Source organism: Tachypleus tridentatus, chromosome 7 (genome assembly GCF_004210375.1).
Source record: "Tachypleus tridentatus isolate NWPU-2018 chromosome 7, ASM421037v1, whole genome shotgun sequence".
Classification (NCBI taxonomy): Eukaryota; Metazoa; Arthropoda; class Merostomata; order Xiphosura; family Limulidae; genus Tachypleus; species Tachypleus tridentatus.
Genome location: NC_134831.1, coordinates 134237293 through 134250927, shown reverse-complemented (window position 1 = coordinate 134250927; position 13635 = coordinate 134237293). Strand labels below are relative to the sequence as shown.

Genomic DNA, 13635 nt, shown 5'->3' with positions numbered 1-13635 from the left:
ATCATTAAAGTTATGTTCTAAATATGAGCATTTCATTCTTAATATTAATCACATATAACACTTGTAAATCAAAGTTTGTTTTAGTAACATTATATGGAAGCTTGAGTACTGGTACTGTATCTTGGATTCAAATTTCTTACCAGTACTATTAGATACATAAATATTTACAATAACTTAAGAAACATTTCAAAAATACACATTTTATGTCCGAACACAGGCAATGAACACTTACGAGAGTGTGTTCCACACCTGAAAGATTCCATTCCCATGCAATCTGTGCCTGTTTTCTTTTCCATAATGCAATAAATATGGAAGCTGTTGAAAAAATAATAACAATATGATAACATGAAATTACTGACATTTTTTTAATATATTGATTTAAATAATACTTTTGCTTTTGTCTGTCTGGAACTTAATTTTTTTAGCAAATTTCTCAATTAAATGCTACAAATCTCATGCCATTAAAAAGACCTTTGTCTGAGGAGTCCATATTGCATATTGGCTTTTGAATTCAGCATCACCTTACCTGTTTTTTTGCTTAGTCAAACGTTTTAGTGCAATGAGTAAGATACATGATGGCACAGTGTTGCTGTCATCACATAATGATTGACTTTGATTTCAACTTCAGTTTCATAACTTGCCTAAACACTTAATTCACATGTAATTTATTTGAAAAAAAGAACTTTATAAGGGCTCTTTTGACTTATTTAGGTCTAAAATACACATCTGCAGGTCATTCAAAACTATATTGTTATCACTTCAGATGTTCCTGTATATTAGCTAAATTTTCCTTCATTACTTACATTTACTTTGTTTTGCAATAATTTACCTTTGGTTCATTTCCTAGACTATTATTAGCACCTTTTAGCTGCTTTTTTCTTTGCAATGGTTTTTATTCTTTGTTTGTGTGAATTTCTTTATTTCAGTTCATAAAACTGTGCCATGCATTGGACACTCATAACTGTTGCATACTTTGTACACTATTACAAATAACATTACTTGGCCTTATTGTTTACATTATAAATAACTGTATTAAGTAAAATAAATGTGATTTTATTAAGTAAAGTTATATCTAGATAGTTTGTTTGTCTGACTGCATACAAGTTTTTCAAACAGACCAGGATTTCTCAATCTAACACATAATGCCTACAAGAAGGTATAGCTTAAATGACACGCATGAGAATGATAGAATAAGGAGAATTCAAGTAAAGGACATTCTATTTACTGTAAATGTTTTCCAGGTCATGGATAGTGAGTGGGTTTCTATATATATATACACACACATTTCATGATGCTTCATGCCAGTGATGGATTAAGACATAAGATAACTAAGCTATACACACACACACACACATTTCATGATGCTTCATGCCAGTGATGGATTAAGACATAAGATAACTAAGCTATACACACATACACACACATTTCATGATGCTTCATGCCAGTGATGGATTAAGACATAAGATAACTAAGCTATACACACATACATACACATTTCATGATGCTTCATGCCAGTGATGGATTAAGACATAAGATAACTAAGCTATACACACATACACACACATTTCATGATGCTTCATGCCAGTGATGGATTAAGACATAAGATAACTAAGCTATACACACACACACACACATTTCATGATGCTTCATGCCAGTGATGGATTAAGACATAAGATAACTAAGCTATACACACACACACACACATTTCATGATGCTTCATGCCAGTGATGGATTAATACATAAGATAACTAAGCTATACACACACACACACACATTTCATGATGCTTCATGCCAGTGATGGATTAAGACATAAGATAACTAAGCTATACACACATACACACACATTTCATGATGCTTCATGCCAGTGATGGATTAAGACATAAGATAACTAAGCTATACACACACACACACACATTTCATGATGCTTCATGCCAGTGATGGATTAAGACATAAGATAACTAAGCTATAGCTTAATACCTCTTAGCCAGCTCTGAAGAAAAAGAAGAGAAAAATTGACTTCAGGTCAATTTTTTTATCATAAAGGGATCTCTTAAACTTGGCATAGTTCAGGGCCTCAGAATGTCATAATCTGGTACTATTTTACATTGTACTTATGAATAAGAAAATAACACTTAATATATCAATTTGAAATTACTCCTTACTTAGTTATTACAGTTTGCAAAATTTCAGAAAAACAGCATATTCTAAAACTGTACAAATTTTATTTTTCATAATTATTTTGCTGTTTAAAACATTAAGATATCCTTGAGTATGTTTCAATAACAGAAGATATGAATTAAAAGAAAAACTATACTGTACAATAAAACTTCTGAAGACTGACATATAGTATAAGAATAAAAAAAGATCTGTATAAAACTGTATTAAAACCTAACAAAACAGAATAAATGATTTAGCAAAATAGAAATTAAAGCCTGAATTACAATCAAGATTACTGATAATAAATTACTTGTTGCAGGTGGAATGAGAAGGACAAGATACTGACAGACCACAATGTTTTCACTATGAAAGCTTACATCTCACCTACATTAAACAGAACATTACCTACATTCAAGTACTCTATTAAAAAACCATTGTATCTTTGACTGAGATTACAGAAAACACTAAGAACTTAAAAAAAAAACATGTTACAAAAACACTATAAAGATACTGAATGTGATGTGCATAAGGAGAAAAAGCAAAACCCAATGAAAACCCATCCTTAAACAGTGTAATATAAAAGTATCAAACAGAATTCTTCAATTCAGTACATATCACTTTGAACTCAGAAATATTTTATTTATTCTTTAAAAAATATATAAAATTTCCATTAACTCCAGCTGAACGATTGCCTAAGATGCAGTTTTCCTCAATCCTCCATTTTCAACTCTTAGAAAAGGAAATGTTAAGGATATCTTTATTCGATCAAAAGTAAATCCAACCCACCACAGAATGGTTGACACCTGTGTAATAAAGTACGCTGTTTAGCCAATAAGTTCACAAAAAATTCCAACTCTTTTTCCTGAAAAATATGACCAAAATCATTTTACAGTTGCCAGGAATAAATGCTTGAACAACACCATTTACCTTATCCAGTGTAAAAAAACAAATCAATCACCAATACGTAGGACATATTAAAATGACTCTCAGAGAACACTTAAAACAACCACAAATCTTCTATTAATTCCAAATAAGATATTCCTGATGTCCAATACTACAATCTAGTAATTCAATTAATGTGATTCTGATAGCTATTGAAACTGGTTTCAAAACTACAGCTGACAAAGAAATGAAAGAAAACTACTGGATCAACATTTTAGATATCAATCAACTTTGTGGGATAAACCTAGATCATGAAATTAGTTATCTTCAACCATTAATTAGTTTCACGTCTTTACTTTTAACCCTAATCTTTCATAATAATACTTATTATTTATTTATGACAATTTTTATATTTGTTTTAATGTTTTAAATTCTTTCCACATAACATATTTGTGCTTACCTACTTTATATTTTATTTTATATGTCAATACCTAACATAGTTTTCCTTTAAGCTACTTTTAAACAAGAGTTTTCTATCCTCTTTATATTTAAATTTTTCATTTCCTGTTGTCTTGCAAAATTAAAATAAGTTATACCTGCAATATTCCCCTGAATGCTAATCAAAGGATTGTCATGATAATTTACTGTGCAGAACCATAACATTAGGGCAAATAAATAATTGGATTGACTGACACATCATAATACTCTAATGGCTCTGAAAGGATGATAATTTTGGTACCAGTTTTGATCCTATTACCTACAGATTGTGAGTTGAATCTCATAGCTATCATGCCATGCCAGCCTAGAACCGATTTAAGTTAATAAGACATGATTGCATAAACTGCTTTGTTTATGTACATATGTTATGTACACAAATATACCATGCTCTTTTTCATACGGGCTGATGATGGTAACATTTAAGTAACTAAAAATAATTAAGATTTTTTTAAGCAAATAACTTTAAACAATTAAATATATCTATGAGAAATATGAATTATTCAAAGAAATAAAACACCACTTTCCTTTCCAATATTGTAACAAACAGTTTTCAAGGCTACAGTACAATACAGTTTAAATCCCATATCAAGGAAAATCTGGACTTACCCCAGAAAGACATAAGTACAGCAAAGCTAACGGTAGCCGAGTTGTCAAAGATGTGTATGACCTAAGCAAAAAAGTATATTTTGAGTGAATGAGCAAACCTACATAAATATAACTTCATAGAGTTTTGGCTATATCACAAGAAATAAATTACTTTCAATGTGATCCAAAAAGAAATTTATGAGATACAACTTTTAACAATTAGAAAAAAATATTGGCTTCAGATCATCATCAACTCATTAGTGTGATTTGTATATGACAGAATAACTTGTTTATAAATGGTTACTTCAGTTCTTACATTTACAAAATATTTTCTGGTGATTTCAATTTATGAGTTTTGTTACAACTGAATGTAAGTGAAAATATATCTTTATAACCTTTGCTTTGAAACTTTTATATATATATATATATATATATATATATTCATTTTCAGCATTTTTTTTAAGTTAAGCACAAAGCTACACAATGGGCTATCTGTGCTGTTCCCACCAAGGGTATTGAAACCTGGTTTCTAGTGTTGCAAATCTGCAGACATACCATTTTTGCCACTAGGGGTCTTTCAGCATTACTCTTTTTGTTCAGAATCTATTCACACATATAAAATTCTGCAGTTAATCTTTGAGAACATAGGACACAACATATATTTTCTTGACGATGGTTTGTGTGCAAGATATGTAAATGATTTAGTTATATACATAGCTTACTGCAAACAAATCTACCAAAACTAATTTCCTTTTTGTGTCATGTACATATACATATATCTTGCACACACACAAACACACATATATATACATATATGTATTTTAGTATTCAAGTTTAAATGTGAAAGTGTTGGATTGATTTTCTACATTTTATAATCTATTTTCACACAAAGAATTTTATTTTGTAATTTTGCATTTTAAAAGGCCAATTATTAATATATATTATATGCTTAAATAGCAATTCATATGATAGGCAAATATAGTGTGTATATGTTTATACAGTGTGTTACCATGCTGTGTGTCCCACGCTGTTCTGTTACACGTAAACCAAGTCTGATCAAGTATTATGGTTTTCATGCAATATCACCAGACTTCATTGTAAGGTTCAAACCGAATTTAAGCTAAAGCTAGTCAGATTGAGAACAACCTGTGATAAGGTAGAAGGGGTTGTAGGATTTCAATAGTATATTTAATTCTCCTATAGTTAAATGTACATAAGTACTAGGTGACACTCACAGGAGTTGATAACACTGAACTTTCAAGTGAAGTCTGCCTCACAGCAGGTAGTATTGAGTTCTTTAATGATGTTACTAATGTTCTTATGATTGTGTACTGTCTTGTTGATTCCAAGTCTTCTGCTTTTCCTTGCTACATTACAGGGTACTTTGTTTTCCAGTAGTCTTATTGCAGAAGGTTATTGCTCTGCAAGGTGATAAAAGCCTAATCACTCTCTTGTGATATATGGTGTGTGAATTATCTATGATAATGATACAGTTACAACAGAAAGTGTTCATACCCCTGCGTCGTGAGTAGTTTTTCCTCATAACTTAAAAAGTATCATGACTAGGATAATGAAAGTATAGTACATTATAAACATTACAATAACACACATCTATATAAATTTTTATGTAAATTGAACGACAAATAAACTGTTTATAAACAAATAATCAAACATAGGAGGGGCAAAAAGTGTTTGTGTGTCTACTTTAATGGTAAGTCGTGTAGCCTTTCAGGTGAATTATTTGGCGCTATCTCTCCTCATAGCCCTTCATGATGTTTGACAGTACTCAACTGGTATTTTCTTACATTATTCTTCACAGAAAGCCTCCAACTCTGGCTAGTTTTTCGGATGACGCTGATGAACCCTGGTCTTCAACTCATGCCAAACATTTTCAATTGGGTTGAGATCGAGTGACTGCGATGGCCACTCCAGAACGCTTATATGGTTCTTCTGCTACCAGAATTGCACATACTTCGATGTGTGCTTAGGGTCATTGTCATGCTGGAAGATCCAACAATGCCCAAGCTGCAAGTTCTGAGCATCATTCTTGATATAAGTGGCTAATATATCAACGTACTCTTCTTTTTTCATGATTCTGTTGACGCGGTGAAGGTTCCCTACACCAGAAGAGCTGAAGGAATCCCATAGCATGATCAAGCCACCTCTGTGTTTAACTGTAGGGACTGTGTTCTTTGGAAGATTTCGTTTCCCCTTCTTACGGAGAATATTGCGAACATCATTGTGGCCGAAAAGCTCGATTTTAGTTCTGTCTGACAAAAGAATACTCTTCCCATAGGTAAAGGGTTTATCTACATGCTTTCTTGCATACCTAAACAGTGCTTCTAAATGAACAGGCTTTAAATATGGCGTTCTACGAGGACAGCATGCTTTGAACCCAGAAGAGTGTAACATGTTCATAACTGTAGAGGTACTTATTTCAACCCCAGTTTCCCTTACCAGTTGCTGTATGTCATTACGTGTTAAACGAGGGTTCCTACTAACTTCTCTGAGAACCTTCCTCTTGGTTCTCTCTGGAATTTTGGTGGGGCGTCTGGAACGAGGGAGGTTAGCAGTTGATCCTGTAAGCTTAAACTTGGCAATTATGCTTTGAACAGTAGATTTTGGCACATTAAGTTGTGTAGCAATACTGGAAAGACACACGACACTTGTATTTTACAATAATTCGGTTTTTTAAATCACTGGACAGTTGTTTCTTGTTCGCCATGATGACCAAGCAGATAATGACGAAGATGGCGCTAAATTGCCAAAGTAAATTTTTCGCTGGCTAAATTCCAATAATTATTTAGTTCTAGTTCTGGAATGGTATAATGTAGTTTATTTGCGAAACTAAACAAAATTTTTACGGGAATATCAGTTTTTTCACACGTTCTGAAATGTATGCACACTTTCTACTCCTCCTATTTTTGGTTATTTGTTTATAAACAGTTTATTTGTTTATTAACAGTTCAATTTACGTAAACATTTATGTAGATGTGTGTTAGTATAATATTTATAATATATGATACGTCTATTAGCCTAATCGTGATACTTTTTAAGTAATGAGCAAAAAACTACTCGGAACGCAGTGGTACGAACACTTTCTGTCGTAACTGTAGAAAGTGATTTTTATCCCTGATCCTTGAATATGTGCTGACAAACTTTTTCTTGTTCATCTTCTTACCAATATCTACATTTTATGCCTAGGGCAATTTCAATGACACCAGACGTTTATTCCATAGGAGAACACTTAAAAAGTAGCAGTGAATTATTTCAGTGGTAGCTGTAAGGTATCACTCTACCCATGACTGCTTCTTGAGACACCTTTAGGTATTCCCATGCTTGATTGGTGTCTGCAAGGCTGTTGTGAAGCTAGAATGTCCCAACTGAAAATGGCAGTGGTTGAAGACGAGATGCTTCATTGTTACAGTACAAAACCCTTTTGAAATTTGTGCTTGTAATTACTGTTTTATTTGTGATAATGATGAGGCCTGTGAGGTGTAACAGGGTTGTTTTGATGAAGGTGGTTGAGAAACATCCTGTGACTAACCTTAAATAGATTTGTATCTTTTGAATCTCATCTAGTTATGTGTCATTCATTGTCAGTGAATAATTCAGGATTGAATGTATAAGAACTGAATATAGCATAAGCAGGTGAGCTTATTCAGCTGTCTTTCATGCTGCAGCAGTCAGTGCATTAATGTCTTTGATGGCTCTGGTTAGCACGATGTTGATGTGGCTAGTGAAGTTGTTTGCCAAAGACTAAACACAGGCAAGGTGATCCTAAGATGCCCTCCAGTGGCACAGCAGTATGTCTGCAGACTTGCAATGCTAGAAACTAGGTTTCAATACCTGTGGTGGGCATAGCACAGACAGCCCATTGTATAACTTTATGTTTAACTTCAAACAAATAAATAAATAAACAACTTTTTAAAAGATATTTCGTGCATAATCTCTACTCCTGTCCTTCCATTACTTTACAGATATTTGGTTCACCAAAAAAGTAAACAAAAAACAAGCAAAATAAATATGACAAACCATGACTAATTAATAGCAATATCTTAGGAGGTTCAATCTTTTGCTGTAAACAACAATTCATGTTGTAGCTTAATGCTGATTACATAATTCAATGGGATCATATTGTTTTTAACTGTTTTTTCTAAAAAAAACACACATAACAAGAACCTTTCAACAGTGAGAAACAAAGATCTCATTTGTGCTTTGAGTGTTTCCATAAATGGTATGATTCAAGAACATTACACATGATCTGTCATTAAAAGATTCATCTACAATGAGTAGGAAATAACATGCAAGGTGTAAATTTAATTTTATGAGGGAAAAATTAAAAACTAATGTAAATAAAGTAACTACACATTAAATGTGTAATAATAATAACAAAGTATATTATGATTTTGAATGATGGTTTTATTAGGATATTCATATATTTTAGCATTTTTTATTTTTTAAATATGTTTTCCCAACAAACAATAGAACAAACTAAAAATGCTCTCATCTGAGTATCAATTTTAAATTATATTATGATATAACTAAATTTTGCTGCATAATTTAATAAAAGGCTACTACAGTGTGGAATAATAAAACTGTTGTGGTTACTGTTACTATTTTTTAAATACCTATGAAAGATTAGAAAACTCGTTAAAAAATACTTATGCATAAGTGTAAAGAGACTATAACTATGTAAATTGACAAGTGCAATGTATTATTAGTAACCACCATATTTTTCTGATAAAGATCATTTGAAAGAAAATTTGTCAATATTTATGTTAGTAAAATATTAGTAAGCCAGGTAAAAATAAACATAGTTCAGCAATGCTGGACAACTTCATAGGTTTACAATCATTTTATATTTAGTGTTTTGTTTTCTATGTTGATGCAAATATCTAATTGTTTATGTGTACTTGGAGCTATTATTATCAGTATTAATTCAACTTGCCAAAGATAAAATATTTATGTAGGTAATTAGAAAACCCATTTAAGCAGTATTTTTCTTAATTAGAAGGGCATGCCACATAATATTGGATTAGATCCTCACATAATTTCTTGAGTTATTCTTGTATAGCTAGAAAACTATGAAACATTTGTAACAAAAGACAAATAGTATTACAAAATATGGACTGATGATTATTCTGAATTATACAGTATATTAAAGATTTTAACCATAGTTTGACAATTCTTAATGTCTTGCATTATTTTGTTTTTCATATCAGGTTTTGAGCTAAAAACTCATAAAATTATTAGTTTACACAAACTATTAAAATCATTCCTTTAGTAATCAGCCTGTTGTACATAAAATACATATTATATACTAGATACAGTTTTTCACATCATCTGCTAAGCAACATAAATATGTATTTAAAAAGAAAAAAAAATATTTTAATCTAAAATCTCAACTCCAGAGCATAAAACTAAAATCTTACCTTAGAATAGATACACATATCTTTCAGATGCCAAAACCCACAATGCCTGTTACAAAGTGGGCACATAATAATGTTCCCACTGATTTTTTCATCACAAATCTCTTGGCTGAAAAGACAAACATTTTTAGGAAAAACTGGAACACTGAATTTACCTTTCTACAGTATCATTTGTTTAAATTATTTGAGTCATAGTCTTCTGTGCAATGCAAAAATAGGAATTAAGATTTATTGCTGTTAAGATGTGAAAAGGACTAGCATACTGTGCCACATTTCTCATGACACAGTTATAATCAGGTGATATAAAATCACTGTTCAGATAAAATGTTCAGAAAAATTTGATTCATATAAGGACAACTTTACTGCAAACACTAAATAATGTGGTATTATCTTGGATCATTAACACATTTATTAATTTCTGATGGCAAGCCAGGAAAGTGACATTTAACACCATCCAGTTATTTTGTTGTACAAACAACTAATTTTACTTCATAAGTATATTTGTTAAACTTCTTTCAATGATTTGAATCAAATCCATACAGAGATATACAGGAAGGTATTTATTTTTCAAAGCATTATTCAATCTCATGTTAAGTTTCACGTCTAGAAAATATTACTATATGTAAGAAAACATAATTTTTGTATATTTTTTACAGACTTTAACAAAGTAGCTTACACTGATGTTGATGTTTTGATGGTGGGAAAGCCATAGAGCACTGTCAGTATTCCACAAGCTGCTGCTGGAATCAACATAGTTGTGTAAAATCCAAGCCACATGAAGTAAAATGCAGTCTTTTCTCCAAAATATCGCCTGTAAATGAAATAAAATGATATAAAAAGTACTTCTATCACTAATTAACAGTAACCAAATTAAATAATTAGACCCATATATATATGCTTTTGTATACAAGAAAAAGTTCTCACTATGTTTTACTTTTTAACCACTTACACAATAAGATATTAGAAGAATTATTACAAATTTAACATTGTGTTTAATTGCAGTCTTAACCAAGAGGAATAAAACTAGATCTAATTACCTTTATATTTAAGTCATGCAAAAACAACAGATATCAGCAGATATAAGTACATAATTCTCTTTTTTGTTAGTTTTTCTTCTTATTTTGGAAAATTAAATTCTTTAAATTTCTCAAACTGGTTTGAAAGAGCAAATATTGCTTGCTTTTACTAAAATAATTTAGAAGGTATAATGTTAACTAAAGATCTGCTAATGTATAGAGATGTTTGAAACTGCTCTAATACTTAATATAAGATCTATAGATTTTGAGTCAAAATAAAATCTTGAAAGATCATCATGAACCAATTAGATTTTGTAAAACAAAATTATGTCAGTATATAATTATTTAGCAAAAATGATTAATGAATTTCCTTCATTAAAACGTATCCCTCCCTCATTATCACATTGTTCTGGCTAAAATACTGTAGTTTATTGATGAATGTAAATAGTGTCCACTTTGCTGTGCTAGGTCTCAATTTAGTGTCACTGATATCCTAGATATAACAATGTTGAAATTTTATTTTAGTTTCTGTACTTCAATAAATACCAGCATAATTAAAAAAAAATATTAATGCATCATTTTCAACTCTACGTCCAGTTTGTTGAAAGAACAAACAAGAACTCAACTTGGTAAGGAATGCAGGTGTTACACTAGTTATACGTAAGTCATCAAAGGAATGTTTATTTAACACCTATAACATGCAAATAATACACATCTTACTCTTCCATTATACCTCTCTTTTGTATTCACAAAGCTTTTAAATCTTTTTAATGTTCTCATTTAATATAACATAACATTTTGGAATAACACTGAACCCACTTGTCTATCTTGGCTGTTCAAGGCTCTAAACTAAATTAAAATAATATTAAAGCCAGCCATTGTCATTCATATTCTATTAAAGTTTTTCTTAAACTCACTTATATTTACTGCCTGCCCTCCACAACATCCAAAGGCAAACCACACCCTGTTGTAAAAACGAAACTGTCTCAGCTGAAGATGATTTCTACACTGTCAAAATTTATATCTGTGCCCTCTAGACCAACTATTCTCACTGTTTAATATGCAAAACATGATGCATCAACACTATCATTCCCCTTTACAATCTTAAACACTTCAATAAAATCCCCCCTAACTCTTCTTTCTTCAAGAGAAAAAAAAACCTGAAATATTTCAAACTCTCCTTGTATGACAATCTCTCTGTCCCAAGCACCATTCTAGTAACTCTTGTCTGAACCCTTTCTAACAGTTCAATGTCTTTCTTAAGGTAAGAAGCCCAAGACTGAACACAATATTCCAAATGTGGCCTATCCAGTGACCAATGCAATGAAATTATAACCTCTTTAGGCTTGTTTTCATTATTTCTGTAGATACAACCTAAAATCTTATTTGCCCTACCAGTAGCAACAGCACACTACTTGGATGGCTTTAGAGACTGATCAATTATTATACCAAGATCCTTTTCTTTCATGACACAGTTGAAGTTATTCCCATTAAAAGTATACATATAATTGAAATTATGATAATCCATGTGCATTATCTTGCATTTCTTATAATTAAAACCCATCTGCCATTTCTTTGCCCAACTCAGTAAGTGATCAAATCGTTTTGTAAAGCAGTAGCATCCTCTTCGCAGATAGCAACACCCAAGACCTTACATTATTATACTCATCTATGTTTGCAATTACCTTTCTAAAGAATGTCAAAAGATTTATAAGGCAATATTCCATTAGTGAAACCATATTGACTATCCAATAAAATTCTAAACTTTGTTAAATGACTTTGCAAAGTATCTTTCATCAGACTTCCAAAACTTTTTCCATAACTGATATAAGACTTACAGGGCTATAGTTACTGAGACAATTTTATTACCTCCCTTAAAAAGAGGAGTTACATCACCTAACTTCCAATCCTTTGACACTTGTCCACTATTCAAGGACTTATAAAACCAGTCGTAAGTAGCTCACATATCCAGTCCTTAACCTCCATGAAAAACTTTGGATAAATATTATCTATCCCAGGAAACGTATCATTTTTTAAACTTCCCAATTTTTTTCCTTCACCAGCTCCGAATTAATGCAGTTACCTGGTTTGATCTCATTTCCATTTATCAACTGTTAAAGATATGGAGTACAATGCTGCTTAAATCTTTATTTGTAAAACAACAACAACATGTTTTATCCCAAAGGAAGAGTTATTATAATTATCAAGTCATAAACTGAGTGAATGTTGACCTTCAGGTGTCCAGAAGCAACACTGTGTTTTGTTTTCAAACTGTTGAGAAATATTTTTATTATGTGATGAATTCAGAAGTGTTGGGGCTTTGAGATCATTAACTGTAAACATATGTTACTTTTATTATCATTACAACTAAAACAAACAGAAAATAATACTCAGAGCATGTTGTGTTAGAGAAAACTGTTTTGTACATTGGCTGATCAAGTTGAAGGTCTGTGTTATTCATATTTCTAGTACAACTATAAAAAGGGAGATAATACGATATTCAAAGCAGTTTGTGTGTAAAAATAGTGTTATCAAGTGACTTTTTATTGGTACAGGAAGAGTATAAATGGTTTATCAAATCTGGTTATGTGTGATATAAAAACTAATGTAATCAAAATGTTTTAAAATGTAAATACTAGACAATATTTATTTTATTTATTTCTCTCAAATGAAATATTTAATATACTAATATATTTTATTTTTCTTCCATTTAATTTTTTGAGCAAAACACTGCATTTCTGCATTAGCAATAAATAAACACACACACACCACACACAAGTACATACTTGATAAGACACAAAGGCTGGGTTTTGTACCAGCATGCTGGTTGTGCCCATTCATTGTACAGTATCTAAAGAAAAACAACAATAATGGAATATTTAACTTGTTACTGAAATAAGACTTATTCTATTTGACTTACTAACACATACATTGCTTTATAAATTTGTTAAGCTCATCATAATATCTTCTTATTTTAGGTAATGACATTTTACAAGGTACAAATAGTTAGTTAAATTCACTTCATTTCAAGAACAGAGTAGAAATATGTAATTGTATATTATTTT

General features: G+C 31.0%; 1 protein-coding gene across 1 annotated transcript in view; it reads right to left on the bottom strand.

Annotated features, from left to right (window-relative positions):
* The window catches only part of LOC143257814 (anoctamin-5-like), a 75965-nt gene that overhangs the window by 40597 nt on the left and 21733 nt on the right, over positions 1-13635 (bottom strand). Inside the window, exons 8-13 of the mRNA XM_076516843.1 lie at positions 13357-13421; positions 10231-10365; positions 9558-9663; positions 4678-4725; positions 4144-4204; positions 233-315 (exon numbers count right to left, since the gene is read on the bottom strand). Of these exons, the coding sequence (XP_076372958.1) occupies positions 233-315; positions 4144-4204; positions 4678-4725; positions 9558-9663; positions 10231-10365; positions 13357-13421 (498 nt within the window). The remainder of the gene's footprint in view (positions 1-232; positions 316-4143; positions 4205-4677; positions 4726-9557; positions 9664-10230; positions 10366-13356; positions 13422-13635) is intronic.